Consider the following 16,947-nt stretch of genomic DNA (forward strand, 5'->3'; position numbering starts at 1 on the left):
GTTTTTGAAGACTAAACATCAGGTTTTCCAGGTCTTATTTTGAAGACATAACAATCTAATTTCCGCTCTTCGGTGGCCCACTCTGTGTTCAACTTGCCGCATCTAACAGGACATTGTTTATATGTCTTCTTTCCTCCTCACACCCGGATTGAATGTAACAACGGTAGTCATCGTCCTGAGGTATAAATTACACCATAAACTGCGTTTGCTTGTTGAAATGAAGAGTAGATCCAAGATACGTTTGCTACATCATTTTCTTCATCCTATCCCCCGGATTGTTGGTTCAGTCGGCCGTTTCACTGTCACCCCATTGTGGCCAGATGGGTGTACTACAAAGCCCTCTGACAAAGTGAATAGTACATTTACATTAAATTTCGGAATTTTTCCAGACGCCACAGAACGTGTTTCTAGAGAGAGACCAGAAAGTACCTGAACCTATTGTAATTTATAGAGATATTAGTAAGTGTTGAACAACGAATGACAAGAGATACCGGGGAAGTGGCAAGAAGCAGAATAAAAGGCACCGCTGGGATTCGAACCCAGGATCTCCTGTTTACTAGACAGGCGCTTTAACCAACTAAGCCACGGCGCCGATGCTAACGACGGGAGAAATGGGCATTTATGAAAGTAGGTAATGACGATATATATTTTTTAGCTGTGGAATTCCCAGGTGTCTCTTGAAACAGCGTTTAAAGGCTCACTGACATTGATTTAAATAATGGTAGTAATATGGGGGGTGGGAACTTGAAGATTGCTAATTACACGTAAATTACCTTTAAACATGGTCTGGATACTGATAACATTAACGTGCCACATGCAAGTCAAAACGCTGACTCACGGAGGGTTTAAAAAATACCAATCCTAGCTTATTTCTCCTGCCTGTTAGCATGTAGGCTATTGACCTTATGGTGCCCACCCCATTTTTGCTCTTTGGCATAAAACATTATATTTACATGTCATTTTGTATTATTATTATTATTATTTTTAAGTATCATTCCTAATTTCAGGAGTTTGTTAGTGGTATAGTCTTTCACAGCGCTGTGGAGGTGGGTCTGGCAATGCCAGACTATACTGTAGTTGAATTGTTAAAAACGTAATCTTTCTTATTTTCATAATAGAGTATAGGAGTTCATTTTTATTCCATAATAGATACTTATAATAATAATAACGTTGACATTGTTGTTACTCTAGCTAAACATCATGGAACAAGCATGGCTCCATGTGGTTGCATTTGAGCTTGAGGCTCCAGGCGCCATCACAAAAGCGGCATTATGAAATAAAACTTGACATGAAATGCGTAGTCTGGAAAATTGCCATAATAAAAATAAAAACACTCTTGAAAAGGGCATTTTGAAACAAATGTGATGAAAAGTTGAGATTTAATCATTTTTTTTTTAAATTATTTCATAATATATTTTTTATTTAATGTTGAAGATTTTGAAATGAAGCCTAATTTGTAGCCAAAGAATTGCCTGCATGTACTGTACTGTACTGTATCTGATGACTCGTTCTCTCAAAAACATGTTATTTCACTTTTTCATCTATGAAATTTGTGGATACAATTCATGAAATATCTAAAACATTTGTCCTGTCTCATAACCTTTAGTCTCCTGATTTGGAACATTTTTGTGAAAAACTTTTGAGGTTTAAAATAAATGTTCTAACCCTAAACCTCAGCTGATCAGTGTAATCTTGCCTGAAAATGAGAGAAAATATAAAAGGGTGACTTACCAAAATGACCTGGGCTAACAGGTAGGTTGGTTAAAGTGGAAAAAGTGTGTTGCTCTTTCAACCCATGTAAATGTAATGTGGAAAAAAAAAATATAACGGACCTACAAACTTCAGTTCTGTAGTAATATTGCATAATCCCTATATAACTAGCCTACTGACAACTAAATTAGTTACATTTTTGAGTGAAATCTGCCCACAAATTCTAATGACTGCGTTTAAAATGTGACTGCCATGAGATCATAACACCTGACTTCAACAGAAGCTATTAGTGTATCATTTGTCTGCAAGTCTTTCCATTTACTCAGATGGCATTGGGGATTGAGAGTGATCTCATTCACTTTAATGGGAGGACTGACTGATGATGGAAACTTTGGATCCATCTAAAAACAGCATCAAGGCATTTTGGCCAGGTGGTATTTGCTTTCAACAGCTATTATTGAGAACAGTTGGCAATCAACTCTGACAGTATCTGTGGATTAGCACTAGGCACCGACACATTGCTTCTGGAAAGAACAGTTGATTATTTTCCAGTGTGATGTTTTGAGGCTCTGAGCACCACAAACCAAAATACATAGGTTAGATACAACTACGAGTATTTCTAATACTTCTGTGATTGTAAAGAGAATGAAGAAAAAAAACAAAGCATCACACTCAGCACATGGTGTTTCAACAATTTATTCAACAACTTCATAGACATTTTCTTAAGTGTGCTGCTTTATTGGATGTTTGAAGTGCGGGAACCAAAGCTTTTTACATGCACATGGTCTCAGCACAGATACGGGCTATACGTTTTTACAATTCCACTTGTCATTTCTTTTTAAAAATCACACAGCAGCTGATGAAGCCTGCCAACAACCAGTTCAATGAATGATATACACAATAACCAATTTTCTGTTTCAATTCAAATATAAAGGGGGGAAAAAAACAAGTAAAAACCTACAAAGAAAATAAAGCTGTAAAAATCAGAAACAAATCCTATGAATGGTGCTGAGTGGATGAATCCATGAGTCCAAGAATCTGCACGTCACATTGCTCAGCTGCTTTGTATGTGTATGCACATTGGTTAGTTCTTAAATTAATTATTGTAAATACTATGAAAACAAAATGCAAGTCACACACTCAGCAAACAAGAAACATTCCTTTCTTCGACTGATCTGGAGTTCCCATTAGTGGAGGGGAGTGGACTTTAACAGGGGAGACAGGAGTAGAGAGGGCTGAGGGATTCACCTTGAACACCAGATCAAAGTCCTACCTTTCCTGGCATTCACAGGGGCAACCATTTCTTTTGATACATCTTAAATATATTATACGACTTCTACCTTTCAGGTGCAGTGTAATAAGTCTTTGGCTGCCCCAGTGTGAGTTCTTCAGACAAAGATCAAAATAATCCTAGCACACAAACCAATAACATTAATCAACAATTCCAAGTGCCATGATTCAATGTTTATTTGACCCGTGTCTGAGGAACAACCAAGCCTTTTCAGTCTGACCTACCTCCTTGTTTACTCTGCAACTCATACATTTTCTCCCCAAGTACAACGTGGGTCATGTGTGTGTGTGTGTATGTATGTGAGAGAGTATGAGGCTACTGGTGGGCACACTGTACCCCTGGCCCGTGGTGGCCACCCTCTTCGTCGGAGCTGTCGTTGTAGGCCTCTCTGCGGCTACCCGACGTCGAGCTCTGGCTGACATCATAATCCTGCAGGTCCACCTCCTCCGTGTCTCCAGTGATGATGGGCGGCTCTGACCGGGAGGGCAGCATGTCTTCCAGCTCCTACACATGGAAAACAGTCATAATGCAGCTAAAACAGTTGGGAGAACAAGAGCGCAGTGATGCAGAAGGAATTTAACAGTTACTAAGAAACAACAAATCAACTCTATTCAGAGTGCAACATTTTCAGGGAGAATAACAACTGTTACCATGTGAATGTACGTGCTCAATAAGTAGGGTTGGGTATCGCTTGGGTTTTTTCCAATACCGGTGCTAAAGTGATACTTTTAAACGGTGTGCCTAAACCATGCCTGAACCGATACTTAAAAAAAAAAATTTAAAAAGTAAAATAGCACAAAACGACAGTCGGCAACATTAAAGAACAGCTTGCTTATTGCTAAGGGCATATGGTCAAAATTAAGTGATTTATATGGCTGGTTAGCTCAGTTGGTAGAGCGGGCGCACATATGCAGAGGAGGTTTATTCCTCGACACAGAAGGTCCAGGGTTTGAATCCGACCTGTGACATTTTCCTTCTTCCCTCTCTCTTATGAAGAGAGTAATGAACAAAAGAATATCATTAGATGATAATTAATTAAAAATACTTAAAAAGAGTAACATGTCATACCACAAGTTTCTCGGGGCTGATCCAGTTGTTGTCTGGGAACTGGACATCAAACTTGATAAACAGATCTCCCTTCTCAAAAGGGTTTCGGTACTGTGGCATGCCCTCCCCTCGCACCACCCTGACTGAGCCTGGAAAAGATGCACGGTAGAAAAACAAGGTTTATTCACAACTTACTTTTATAAAATGTCAGACTTGACAAAGATGTGGAGTCCTATGTTTACAGGCATGTGAATGGATAATAGATAAGTCATAAGAAGAACGATGGTAAAAGGAACGCATTTCACTGATAACCTTTCAGAGTCTTTGCACTGAGGATGCTGATGAGCCCACCCTTCCCTTAGCAGGTACTGTTGATGTGTCCTTACATCCAGCACCAAAGTCCAACATCACTGGAGCTGCTTAGGGCCTTCTTGTTGTATTCAGCTCTCAGCTGGAACCCAGCGTGAGATCATTTTACTTGCAAACGTGTAATAAAAGAACCCGCACGGTCCAATTAAATATGAACACTCATCACACACATGCAGGAGGAATCCAGCCAGCCATGACTTTTTTGTATTGATGCACATAGCCCAAAAGCTAGAATGGAGTGTGCTCAGGTGGGAGGGCATGATAATGTAGCGCATTCCTTTGTCCTGTAACTTGGTTATCAGAGCTTTCACTTTATTTATATACAATGTGTACACTTAATTGGTGAATTAATGTATATATAAAAAATTGAGAGAAGAGAAACAGATGAAAGTATTAAGGGTGTTAACCTGGTTCAATGACTTTGCCAGCAGGGTACTTCACAACTATCTGTCTTCCGTCTAAGTGTTTCAGCATAAACTGGAAGCCGCACAGCGCCTCCACCAGCCCAAGTTTGTGGTTCATGAACAGGTCATTGCCATCTCGCCGGAATGTCTGAAAATAAGAGAGAAAGAGGTTGTTAAAAAATATTGGTTGATGAAGTTTTTCATACCAACATCATGGGTCATTTGTCTTTTGTCAATGCCTAAAAGAAATATCCTTAGGTTTGTCAGTTATCAGCAAGGTAATAATCGTTAACAAAAATGAACGAAATAACGAAAACTAGATGAGAAAAAACATTGTCGTTAACTGAAGTAAAAATATAAACGAGGCATTACAAAAAAAAGATAAAAGCAATTTCCTCTCAGTGGAAGGTGGTAAAATGTGTGGACAATTACAGGGAAAAATCCCACGAATTTTAAAGTACATTTGAGAAGCGCACACAAGCTAGGAGGCTAACCTAGCTTACCTTAACAAGGTAAAGGAGAACGCAAAGCCCACTTTCCCCGAAACAGAAGCTAACCCCGGTAACGTAACGGGCATGGATGTATGGGTACAGGGCGTGGATGTATGGGTACAGGGCGTGGATGTATGGGTACAGGGCGTGGATGTATGGGTACAGGGCCAGGCAGCATGACAGAGACAGCAGCAGGACAGAGAACACTACAGGCTGGCTTTCACCGGCGACCTGACAGCTGCGGGTTAGTAAATACGCAGGAGCACCAAAAGCAGGAGGAAGCGGGGGTTAATATGTGGATTATTATGGGATGTCTACACAACTGTGTGACTCGATTGACTTCAAAAAGTTCCAAAGTCATCAGTCATCAACAAGTTGAAAACACCTGTTGATGTCTTTAGTCTGTTGGTTATTTAGGTTTTTTTCCTGGAACACGTCACTTCCACATTTTGCACATACTGCGGCGTCTTGTGTAGACTGTTTACATATTTATGACCATATGTAGGCTACATTTCATGTACTAGTGTTATTGTTTAATACATGTGAATACATATTTCTAAAATGTTATGTTTTTGTTGAGTTATTATTACACAATACTTTTTCTGACCTTTTTGAATATTGCCCCCGACAAATAACCCATATTACAAAAAAAAGACTAAAACTATTAAAAACTAAAACTAAGCATTTCAAAAAATAAAAACTAAACTAACAAACCCGCTTTAAAAACTAATTAAAACTAAACTGAATTTGAAAACAAAAAGTCAAAATGAAATAAAAATAAAAACTAATGAAAAATGCACAACTATAATAACCTTGGTTATCAGACAAAGGAATTAAATGACTCCGTGACAATGACCTTCACCCAACAACAAACCCACAGCATCTGCTGGTTAAAAGCAGCATTGCAGGCACAGAGCTGTGGCCGTGACACAAGCATGATCTGGAAAACTGATTACATTTGTCCAATTTACACAGAGGCTTCATGTTAGACAAAAAACCTGATCTCTGTATTTTTAGGCTTAATGGTGATACACAATATGTATATCCCCACGAAGTGGGATAAATGCTCAGTTGTAAGTCAAAGCCACACGTGAGATGTCTCAAGCACTTTTATTAAAACAGACTGTAATAACCGCACATAAAATGCAATAACAGGGTTTTCTTTCCGTTCGGAAATATACAGCTGCAAAACATGTTATGAAAAATGATCGAAAATAAAGAGCCCATATTACATAAAAACAGGCCTCTCTCTGAGAATGATCCTTTCAGTTGTCTTATCCCATACTGTATCTTGTAGGAGAATTTATCAATATAATTTCAGAAGTCGATATACCACCCAGTCCTACTTGACGTCCGACTTAGCTTTTTTTAAGCCAAAACATTTGCTCATCTTCTGTTACTGAATGCACAGAGAAGCCCATAAACATGCCATTTAACACAACTACTATTTCTTTTTCATGGTTTCTACTAGGGAGTACGGTTCATGAAAAAACATCTGAACCACTTGGTTCGCATGTCTCGGTTCGTAGCGCGTGTGTGTCGCACGGTTCGTCAGTCCACTGTTAACGTGCACTAACCACTTACTGCCGTTGTGCCCACTTTGGACACCTATGTTAAAACACTTACTGGAAACGACGAGGGGGGTGAGCGTGACGAATGCAACACATGGCAGCTGATTGGACGAACGTGTCACGTGGTTCTTGCTGCTCCCGAATTTCAAAACAGACTCTAATGGCGTCTCGATCTGAATACAATCTCATATTTTACGGAAATAGTTCACCAAAAAGTGTTTCTGAAAACATTTTAAGCGAGAAATAGGCCATACAGTTGCTGAATCTGTCCATTTTTTTGATCGACAAAGGTCAGTTTAAAAGATTTTCGTCAGATTTTGAGAGGCACCGAGCCGACCGCTCCTCAGGTGGCGTGTGGAGTGCTGCAGGTCACGTGACATGCAGAAATGGTAAGTGGGAGAGATGAGGAAGGCTGCCCGGAGCTGGAGGATGCTCTAGTGTCGTATATAGTCTGGTGTGTGGGAACATTTGGGATTTCACGTCATCTATGATAACAGCAGAAATAAAACAATAGATAGAACTGCCACTGTGTGCAACATGCATTCAATATGCTAATTTTAGCTATATATATATATCATATGCTGAAGTATATTTCTGGAGTGTTAAAGATTAAAAGAAAAAATAACAAGAACCGTACAGAACCGAAAACTGTGACCCTAAAACCGTGGATTTTGTGAACCGTATCACCCCTAGTTTCTACCTTATTACATATTAATCATAGGTGTGGCATCCACATTACTTATCAATGTGTCAAAAATAAATGATAGATGCCTCCAGAGAGAAGGAGCCCAGGGCATTGCTACAGCTCTGCCTGCTGTTCCAGTTAAGCCTAAAACACTTTGCATTGTCAGAGGCAACCTGGCCTGTTCAAGCCAGCATTCCCTGCTGAGAAAACCCAATTAAGACAGGGATGGGCAGCTAGCTGTGACGACTGAGTCAACCGCTTATTAATCAACTCATACTTTCAAGTGCAATGTCATCACAGGGATTTGGCAGCAATTTCCAGAAATGCACTTATGAGACTGCTGTGTCTCTGTTCTGTTTCTCTCATTATTTTACAGGGTTCAAGTGTGGACATTTTGTAGACCTTGCAGCGTTTACCACAGGATTTCGTGACACTGTGGCAGGTGGACCATGGACTATCCAGGAGGGTACAGGGGCATGCTGCTAAAACATTTTAGAACACTTTAAAGTGCACGTTGAGAGCAAAATTAAGAGGCTAGATTTATGAAGAACTTTGTGCTCAGGCAAACAATCTATCCAGAAACACATTGGTTGTATAGATATTAATGGTTATGGACCCCGAAAAATGTCGCACCCACATAGCATGGTCAACAAAAGGTTAAACAAGTTTAACGCAGTACACAAATGGTCAAAACACAAAATTGACATGCATTCCGTCTTAGCCAGAAAGCTGGGAACTTAGTTGAACTTACCAATATTTACATCACCTCAGATGTTCAGATGTACAAATGTGGGACTTTATTACGTGGGTTTAATTTCGACAATTCTCCAAATTTTATGTGCCTGCACATTGTGTCAATGACAATAAAATGTAATGAATTAAAAATAGAAATGCTTGATTTTGTGACCGTGTATAGTCTGAGTTGAACTTGATTGAAATTAAGTCAGTCAGGATTAATTTCCCAGAAACCCAAAATCAAAGAACAAAGTATTTTTCCTCAATTTAGTGGGATTTCTTGATTTATAAGGGACACAGGTAACATGATTTATACTTCCTGTGAAGATAATCCAGTGTTTCTGCTACACACACAAATTGTGTCACAAGTGGTCACTCAAGACGCATTTGGAGACATTCTACTGCCAGGTGTAAACACATACTTAAGAGATGTGCACTTGTGATCAGATCACTCAGGACGGATTTTAATACCAGGTTGAAACTCACTCAAGGACAGCCCAACCACTCATGAATGACATACCTCTGAAGCCTACTGGGTGTGCTGGTTAGCAAGGCAGCCCCAGACAAAAGTCACACCACTCACGTTTGAGGTGTTAGACAACTCAGTCAGAATGCATTGGTCGCCATGCCCTCAGCTGTTCCTCGTTCGACTACTGTGCTGTGTTGAAACTAACCTAAGTTTGTACAAGGTCTGACAACACAGCACTGTCAAGACAATCTGGTTCTTAGCATGAGAGGTTTGAAGCTCCTCCAGCTGGACCCGACTGCTGTGACAAACTGCTCATTGAACTCTGTCACAGAAATTGTATTTCAGTCATTTTTTTGACCTGCACAAGGAAAATCTGATTTATAATGAAACTTGTTATGCAAAATCCCCAAATGGAAAAACCTCATGCATTCGGGCGAATCAACTCACTTTTCAGACTCAAAGCACAGTTACACTGACATTCCAAAAAACAATCACAATGCAAATCCCAATGTGCTGATTTACAGAGGCAGACTAGCCTCTGGCTGGCCAATCCACTACATTATCACTCCCCTAGTCTTGCATTACCAGACCTATCTCCACAGTGCTGGAGTATGGTCTGCCTACACCACTTATCTATTCTGGGATAGGGGGAAAAAAAGGCAATGGCTGGTGTGTTATTCTTTAAACCAATCTCAACCGTCCTGGGCAGCGCTAAGCCAGCGATAGTGTCTTCACAAAATAGATAGCCGAAAAGGGGGGGGGGGGGAGAGACAGGCTTTATCACAGCAATGTACATCCCGTGAGCCAGACTATCAAACCCATATACACACTTGCAGATGTGAAGAAACTGAACACGCAATGGACAGGTCACCTATCTGCTGTATCGTCCTAGGCTAACTTACCTGAGCCAACACATAAGTAGGATGTGTGTACAGGCTGTGAAAACTCTTCTGAAAAGGTTATCCTTTAATTCCTTCCCAATGTGTAACAATATATTTTTTCCAAGACAAGTCTACCCTCCCTCATATATATCATTTTGAATTTCTTCAAAAGACAATACCTACTTGACAGACCGGTATCTGTAACGATTCACAACCTGTCACACCAGTGCCTCCCCTACCAAAAAAAAATTAACAAAATATTTTATTTACCTAATTTATGTCCACTCATTTCATTTCAGAGAACGGACATTCAAATACTCTGCAGTCCGCTAACTTGTTGACCTGCTACCAATATAAGCTGTTGTTAACACCCTAACACCGTTAGGCTGAAAAAATGTCAAATGAACTTCAATCATGGTGTTCTGTCAGGATATGCTGGGACTTAAACCAAGTAAGACCAAAGGGACTATGAGTAATGTTAAGCTGTAAGTCACTTAGAGAAAAGGTCTGCCAGCCACTAGGCTAATTTATGCAGTGTGGAATGCCATAAGCTAATAAAGGTTTTACACAACACTGACTTGGCAAATTTCAATGCTACAAAAACTTTAACCGCCCTCCATAACTTTGTTTAATTAATCTAAGACAGTCTATTTTATTTTTGTAGAAGTAGCCCGTTAGGAAACATGATTAACCTATTCCAAAATGATTTTTTTTTAGATGTATGAAAAACAAACTCCACTCCTATACAGTTGCCTTGTACAGCAGATGTACAAGGTTGACACCTGTGCACCAACATGCCTGTGTATGATGTAGCAGCAAAAACCACAAATGGATGTTTTCAGACATCACATTTTATGCATATAGAGAACTTCACAGGCACAGAGTAACTAAAGCTCACAAAACACTATAACCTCAAAAGAATCTACCAGTAGGACGTTGTGACAAGGTGAAGGTAGTTGGCTCACCTTTTTCTAGGCAGGAAATAATTAGTAACTGACAAAAAAACTATAATATAAGCAAAACAGTGACCTAAATAAATTATAAAAAAAGAATTCCCTCTGTGGAAAAGAGTGCATATGAGAAATAGAGGGCCGGTTAAGAGGAGTGTGGCTACAGCATTAAGGGACTGGCCCTCTTACCTCATTCTCTTTTTCCTGCAGGACAAGGACTATATCCCCAGGCTCGACGCCAGGTGCCTGGTCAGCCTCCCCCCCAAAGGTAATTTTCTGGCCGTGCTTCATGCCTTTGTCAACATGTACCTCCAGAATCTTGACCTCTTTCACAACTTTCTTGCCCTCGCATTTTTTACAGCGGTCTTTCTCACTGATAACTTCACCTAGAGTGGGTTAAAAGGAGACAGGGTAAGAGATATGTGCAGCCAAGGCCACAATGATACACAGATGAAATGTTTGTGCCCCTTACCTTCTCCATTACAATCAGTACACACAGACTGCATCTGTTGGACCATTCCTGGGGCCAGCTGTCTGATCATGATGCGCATGCCACGCCCCCTACATGTTGTACATTTTTGTACAGCGCCCGTCTTACCTCCCTGCCTGCACACATACACACCCAGAGATAGATTCGTTGTTAGAAACGTACAAAATGTCAACACTGCAGTAGACTAAATAATCAAGGAGCCATTAATATGGACTATAGCACCATGTTGGTTGTACAACTTACCCATTACACGTGCTACACAGTACATTCTTGCTAAGTTGCAGTTTAGTCGTTTTCCCATTGTAAACGTCCTCCAGTGAAACCCTGTAGAAAAAGAGTGATGTTAAGATACCGTTTAGTTCTACAAGACAGAAGACTTGGGAGTATAACAATGGATTGTTCTGAAGAACATGGACTCTAACCAATTCCAATACAAACTATTTTTGCACATAAGAAAGTACAAACATGTTATTCAAGTAGCCTATATGTGAGTGTACAAGCTTGGTCTTACTTGAGTGGATGGACCATGTCCTCTCCTCTCCTCCGCCCTCCGTTCCTGGAGCGACTCCCCTGACCACCCATGAATCCAAAAAGTCCACCGCCAAAGATGTGGGAGAAGATATCGTCCATCCCCGGGCCACCCCCACCTCCTTCCCGCAAGCCTTGTTCTCCATAGCGGTCATAAAGTTCCTTCTTTTCAGGGTTGGTCAGCACCTCATAGGCAAAACTGATTTCTTTGAACTATATTTTGAGAGGACGGACAATACAAAAATGTAATAAAGATGTAATTTCAACGACTGTCCCAAGTGTCTTCTGACAGCAAATTAACCACAGCTCAGGACCTAGTAAGAGTTCCATTAATCTTTCACTTGTGTTAAGCATTTAGGACAGAATTCACAATCACGGTAATATTACATGCGAAATTAAAAAATATAAGGCAATTCAACAGGATGCTAAATACTACAATCAAAACCATTACTGTAGATTGGAATCAGTCCCTCTCTGACATTATCTCAACACAAATTAAACATGAGTTATGTTGCCATCTCATTGACACCTGAAAGGATGTGCTGAGTAGCACACACTTTATTTGCTTAAAAGTAAGTATTCTCCCTGTTACAATTACAGCTTCCAGGCTTAATTCTTTTAAGTGGCCGTGTCTATTGCTAAGAATGCAATCCCCTGCTGAGTAAATGGCACTCTGCCATAGGGGGAATGATAGAAGAGAGGCCCTTCATTCTTAATGTTTTCACAGATTTTCCAAAAATGATTAATTTTAAACTAATGACTGATTAACAGATATTATGTAGAGCAGTGGGAGGTATGTGATGATAGGGGCAAATTAAACAGTGACAGAACCTTATACAAATGCTTTAGCCTAAATGGAAAGGAAAACTAAAACGGAAAGTTATTTTAATCCACTGCCAGAACTACAGAGAATATCCACTGTAACAATACAAAACTCGGTTTTGTAAATGACCACCTGGCCATCCCCCTCTCACACCAAATAGTCGGGGTGTGCAAAAAAAGATTCATATTTGAATCGCAATTCAAGCTCTTTTTTTGTATTGTATGTCTACTGCTATCACATGGGAAAAGTAACTACATTTACATACTGTGAATCGTTTTTTAAAATCGAGAATCGATTTCGAATCTTGAGCCTAAAAATCGATATCGAATTGTGACACTTTCTGAATCGTGCACCCCTACCAAATAAAGATTTATTTATTATTTTATTAACCATACTGGACATGGATGACTATCTAGAACACCTTGAAAACAGGTTAAAGCTAAAGACAAGCATTAGGGAGGGATACAACTTGGATTCACACCCTCTAAAGAGTGTGGTTTTTTTTTTTTTTTTTTAAACCCTTTTTGATAGGGGTGGTCATACATACATCTCCAATCAACATATTCTACTCATACATATTCTTGTTTTAATGTACATCACACCTATGATAACTAACTTCAGTCATAATATATATCAGAGGGGACTGCCCCAAATGTCTTACCTTGTCACCAGCATTTGGGTTCTTGTCAGGGTGGTATTCTTTTGCCAGTTTTCTGTAAGACTAAAAGAAAACAAAAGAGGGAGCCTTATAAGCTAATATCCTCATTGTAGACACACATGGTTTACTGGAATGGCACACCTCCATGACTCAAACTCATATGAACCGTAAATCTAAGCAATCACACGTGCCTCCCTAACAAACCAGATGTTCCAGCGGCAACACACTAACGTTAAGTTACCTGTAACGTTAATTAATCATTTAAGGTTTATTCTCAATGGTTTACTGAGTAATGGGCTACCAGCTACCTTAAATTAAGACAGTTACTTAGTAACGATACTTTGAACTATATTGTACCAGTAACGTTATTACCATTTTGTCAACAATGGCAGTTCAAAATGTCTGACAACCTAGCTAATCACTAAGTTAACGTTTGCGCATGCTAATTAGCTATAGCACATCTTGCTAATACTAACCACAGATAGCGTCACGATCTCGATATGGTTATCAAATATGACAAGCGCTTGTTTGTCTTCTCGTCTAACGTTAATAAAGTTCACTAAAAGCCCACAAATAAATGCTAACCAAATAATGGACCCCAACGTAAAACCTTAAAGTTATATGGCTAGCTAACAGAGTTAGCTCACGAGGAGATGGTTGAAATGACACGCAATGTGTCACGTTACTTTGGTCAACTAAAGTTAACGTTATCTAATGCTATATGTTGTAAACTGGTCGGAGGTGATAACAACATGCAGGGCCCACTGCAAGTGGCAGTGACAGTAAAATATTACCCTTCACACGTTAACAGTAACGCGCATCCACAGATCAAAACTCAATTCGATTTATTTATCTTGTGATCATTGTGACACACTCAAAAAACACGTTGATAGTAGTTTCCAGCCTTTAGGAAACACACATACAACGTTCATGTTACCTCTAATTACCAGAACCTTCGACAGGCTCAACGTTAGCTAGCTAAAGTTAACCTTACATGACAAACACAGCTAACGTGGGGTCAATCGCTTAACTCGCAACGTCATAAGAGAAGGTAACTCAACCTCACGTTTGTTTAATTTTAACGTTACCCACGCCAACTGTCCTATTTAAGAAAATATAAAATTCACATTGGCTATAGCTTAAATTAAGAAAATCACCCGATTTCACATAAACGTCACATGCCAGCCAGGCCAGTAAGCTTGTTAGCAGGCTAGCCCAGCCCCACAGCTAACTAGCTAGCTAGCTAGCTGCGCATAGCAACGCATTTCCTTGTTGTAACGTTAGCAGTATTCACATTTTCAAACTCGAAACAGAAACGTAATGTAATTTGGTAGTATATTCAGCCTCTTGTGTAATTACCTTCTTCAGCTCGTTTTCAGTTGCGGATGGAGACACTCCGAGGATGTCGTATAGTTTTGTATCTACAACAGTCGCCATGGTGTTGCTTCTGCGGAAGGTGGATGATGAGCTGGATGGACAAAGAGAAAGAAGCCGGCGAAAACTGTTTTGCTCGCCTCGTGTCTCGGCTTCCGGGAAGTGACTGCCCGACGCTAGAGGGCAAAGTTGTTCATGTTGGTGACTAGCTAATTATGTCATGTCCCATTTTTGAGCGGGGAAATATGTATTGTCAAAAGGTTACATGAGAGCCAGTTATGACATACATTCATACAGTTATACTAGGTAACACACATAGGCCTACATTTATTATGGATGCAAACATGTACAACTGTATTCACGGATACTTATCAAGTGGCATAGATATATATATATATATATATATATATATATATATATATATATATATATATATATATATATGAAAGTGTCAGTCAGTGGTGTAGTCTAATGTATTCTGGAGGACATATCATAGTGGGGGGTCTGGGTGTACACTTTTATGCACCAATTTAAGGTGGAAATACCTTTATTTAGCCTATAACAATTCAAAATATATCAATATAATGGAAAGTATGTTGTTGCGTGTCATTGGGCATTTTTAAGTGGGTATATGGAAATCCTGGAGCTTTCTTAGGTGGGTAATAGGTATACTGCGTATACCTGCATATCACGTAGACTACACCACTGCTGTCAGTATATATATATATATATATATATATATATATATATATATATATATATATATATATATATATATATATATGATCAAGTGGTACCTATCCAGAGGGATACATTTTCGTAGGAAGGCCAACACTTTTGAATCATTGCATATAGCTAGTGTTCAACCACCACCCACGCATTAGCTAATTGATTTCTAGATCAGTTCATAGTATTTGAATGTGTGGTCTGCTCTAATGCAATACAAGATCATGTAAGGAGTTAACCCTCCTAACCCCAACACCGGCCGGCGGGTTTTAAAAAGCATTTTTGTTCTGTTTAAAAGTTTGCCAAAGAAAAATAACTTGCCATAGAAAGAAGCTGAAAAAAACGAATTGTTGGTCAGATTTTCAAAAATCCGACCGTCCATGAATGCATCTCAGGAAAAATTAAAAGTTAAAACAAAAAACCCAATAAGTTGATAAAAACTCGCATAGAACATGTCCATCTTCATACATTTGCATAAAAATCAACCATTTGTATGATCAAGCTGTAGCCAATCCGTGACTAGATCTGCAACACACAGCACCAAACCACAGCACAGCCTAGTGGCAAACAGTGATGGAAGATGTATTCAGATTCTTTGCTTTAATAAAAGTACTAGCTAGTACAACACTGTTGTAAAACTCTGTTACAGTAAAAGTCCTTTATTGAAAATGTTAGGCCTACTTAAATAAAAGTATGTAAGTATCATTGGGAAAATTTAGCCTACTATTAAAAGTAGAAGTACTCAATGCAAAACAATTAACTAAAGCTACCAGATTAATGTTGTGGATTAAAAAGTACAACATTTCTCTCCAACATTTAGTGTAGTATAAGTAGAAAGTAAGTGGCATGAAAAGAAAAGACTAACGTAAAGTATCTCAACATTTGTCAGTACTTCAGTAAATGTACTGTACTTAGTTACAGTCTTCATATTCTTTTGTTTTGCACTGCCTCCCGGGAACAACTAGTGGTTCTGTCAGTTTATATTGTGTTAAGCTTCTTCCAGTTAGTTCTTTTCATCATAATTTCATATATTGATTTTCTTTCTGTTGAGTGAATCCCCCTTAATTGTGTGTGTGTGTGTGTGTGTGTCCCTTTTTTGTCCCCGTTTCAGTTGGTGAGAGCCGAAGGTGGTGGTGGTTGTATCTCCTTCCTGTGTGCTGTGCTGTCTGTTTTCTTTGCTGTCTTCACTGTGTGTGTGTGTGTGTGTGTGTGTGTGTGTGTGTGTGTGTGTGTGTGTGTGTGTGTGTGTGTGTTCACGGGTGACTCTCCCTGGAATCCCTCACTACCCTCGTGACCCCCTTCTCCTCCACTGGTAAGCCTGAGCAGCAATTCTAATTTTCCCCCTTTCCCATCCCCTAGGTATGAATGTGTTTTAAAATTATTGAAATAAAATGTGTTGTTCTTTTTAAGTTGAACCTCGTCTCTGGCTAAGTATACATACCTGTGTCCTTAATTGTATCAATAACATTGCAATTAGGAGGTAAAAGCATTCCCTGGGTGAAATTCCCAGGTTGGCGATGTAGTGTTTTTGGATCAGATTCCACCTAGACCACAATCTCCTCTGTTCTGTCCACTCTCGTGCTGCCACATTAAAATAACAATAGTTCTAACAGGTGTTAGTAGTTGAGTATGTATGCTATATATTTACACTCAATGTCATGATGCTCAGGTTAGTTATTTTAATATTAAGTGATTTATAAAACTTCAAGCAATCAAATCTGCTGCTCAGTAATATCTCTCATCCC

At 39.4% G+C, this 16,947-nt stretch overlaps 1 protein-coding gene and 1 non-coding gene across 2 annotated transcripts; both read right to left on the bottom strand.

Annotated features, from left to right (window-relative positions):
* Positions 1–518: 518 nt before the first annotated feature.
* Positions 519–592, bottom strand: trnat-agu (transfer RNA threonine (anticodon AGU)). The gene has a single exon. It is a non-coding gene; the product is annotated as a tRNA-Thr (tRNA).
* A 1,798-nt stretch (positions 593–2,390) lies between these two features.
* dnaja2a (DnaJ heat shock protein family (Hsp40) member A2a) lies at positions 2,391–14,625 on the bottom strand. The gene is made up of 9 exons (XM_078246665.1): positions 14,462–14,625; positions 13,106–13,165; positions 11,605–11,834; positions 11,337–11,417; positions 11,076–11,209; positions 10,793–10,989; positions 4,825–4,969; positions 4,070–4,197; positions 2,391–3,505 (listed from the first exon to the last, which is right to left on the bottom strand). Exons 1-9 carry the CDS (start codon positions 14,537–14,539, stop codon positions 3,317–3,319), a joined length of 1,242 nt encoding a protein of 413 aa, XP_078102791.1. The 5' UTR covers positions 14,540–14,625; the 3' UTR covers positions 2,391–3,316.
* Positions 14,626–16,947: the final 2,322 nt, after the last annotated feature.

The sequence above is a fragment of the Sander vitreus genome, chromosome 1 (genome assembly GCF_031162955.1).
Source record: "Sander vitreus isolate 19-12246 chromosome 1, sanVit1, whole genome shotgun sequence".
NCBI classification, from domain to species: domain Eukaryota; kingdom Metazoa; phylum Chordata; class Actinopteri; order Perciformes; family Percidae; genus Sander; species Sander vitreus.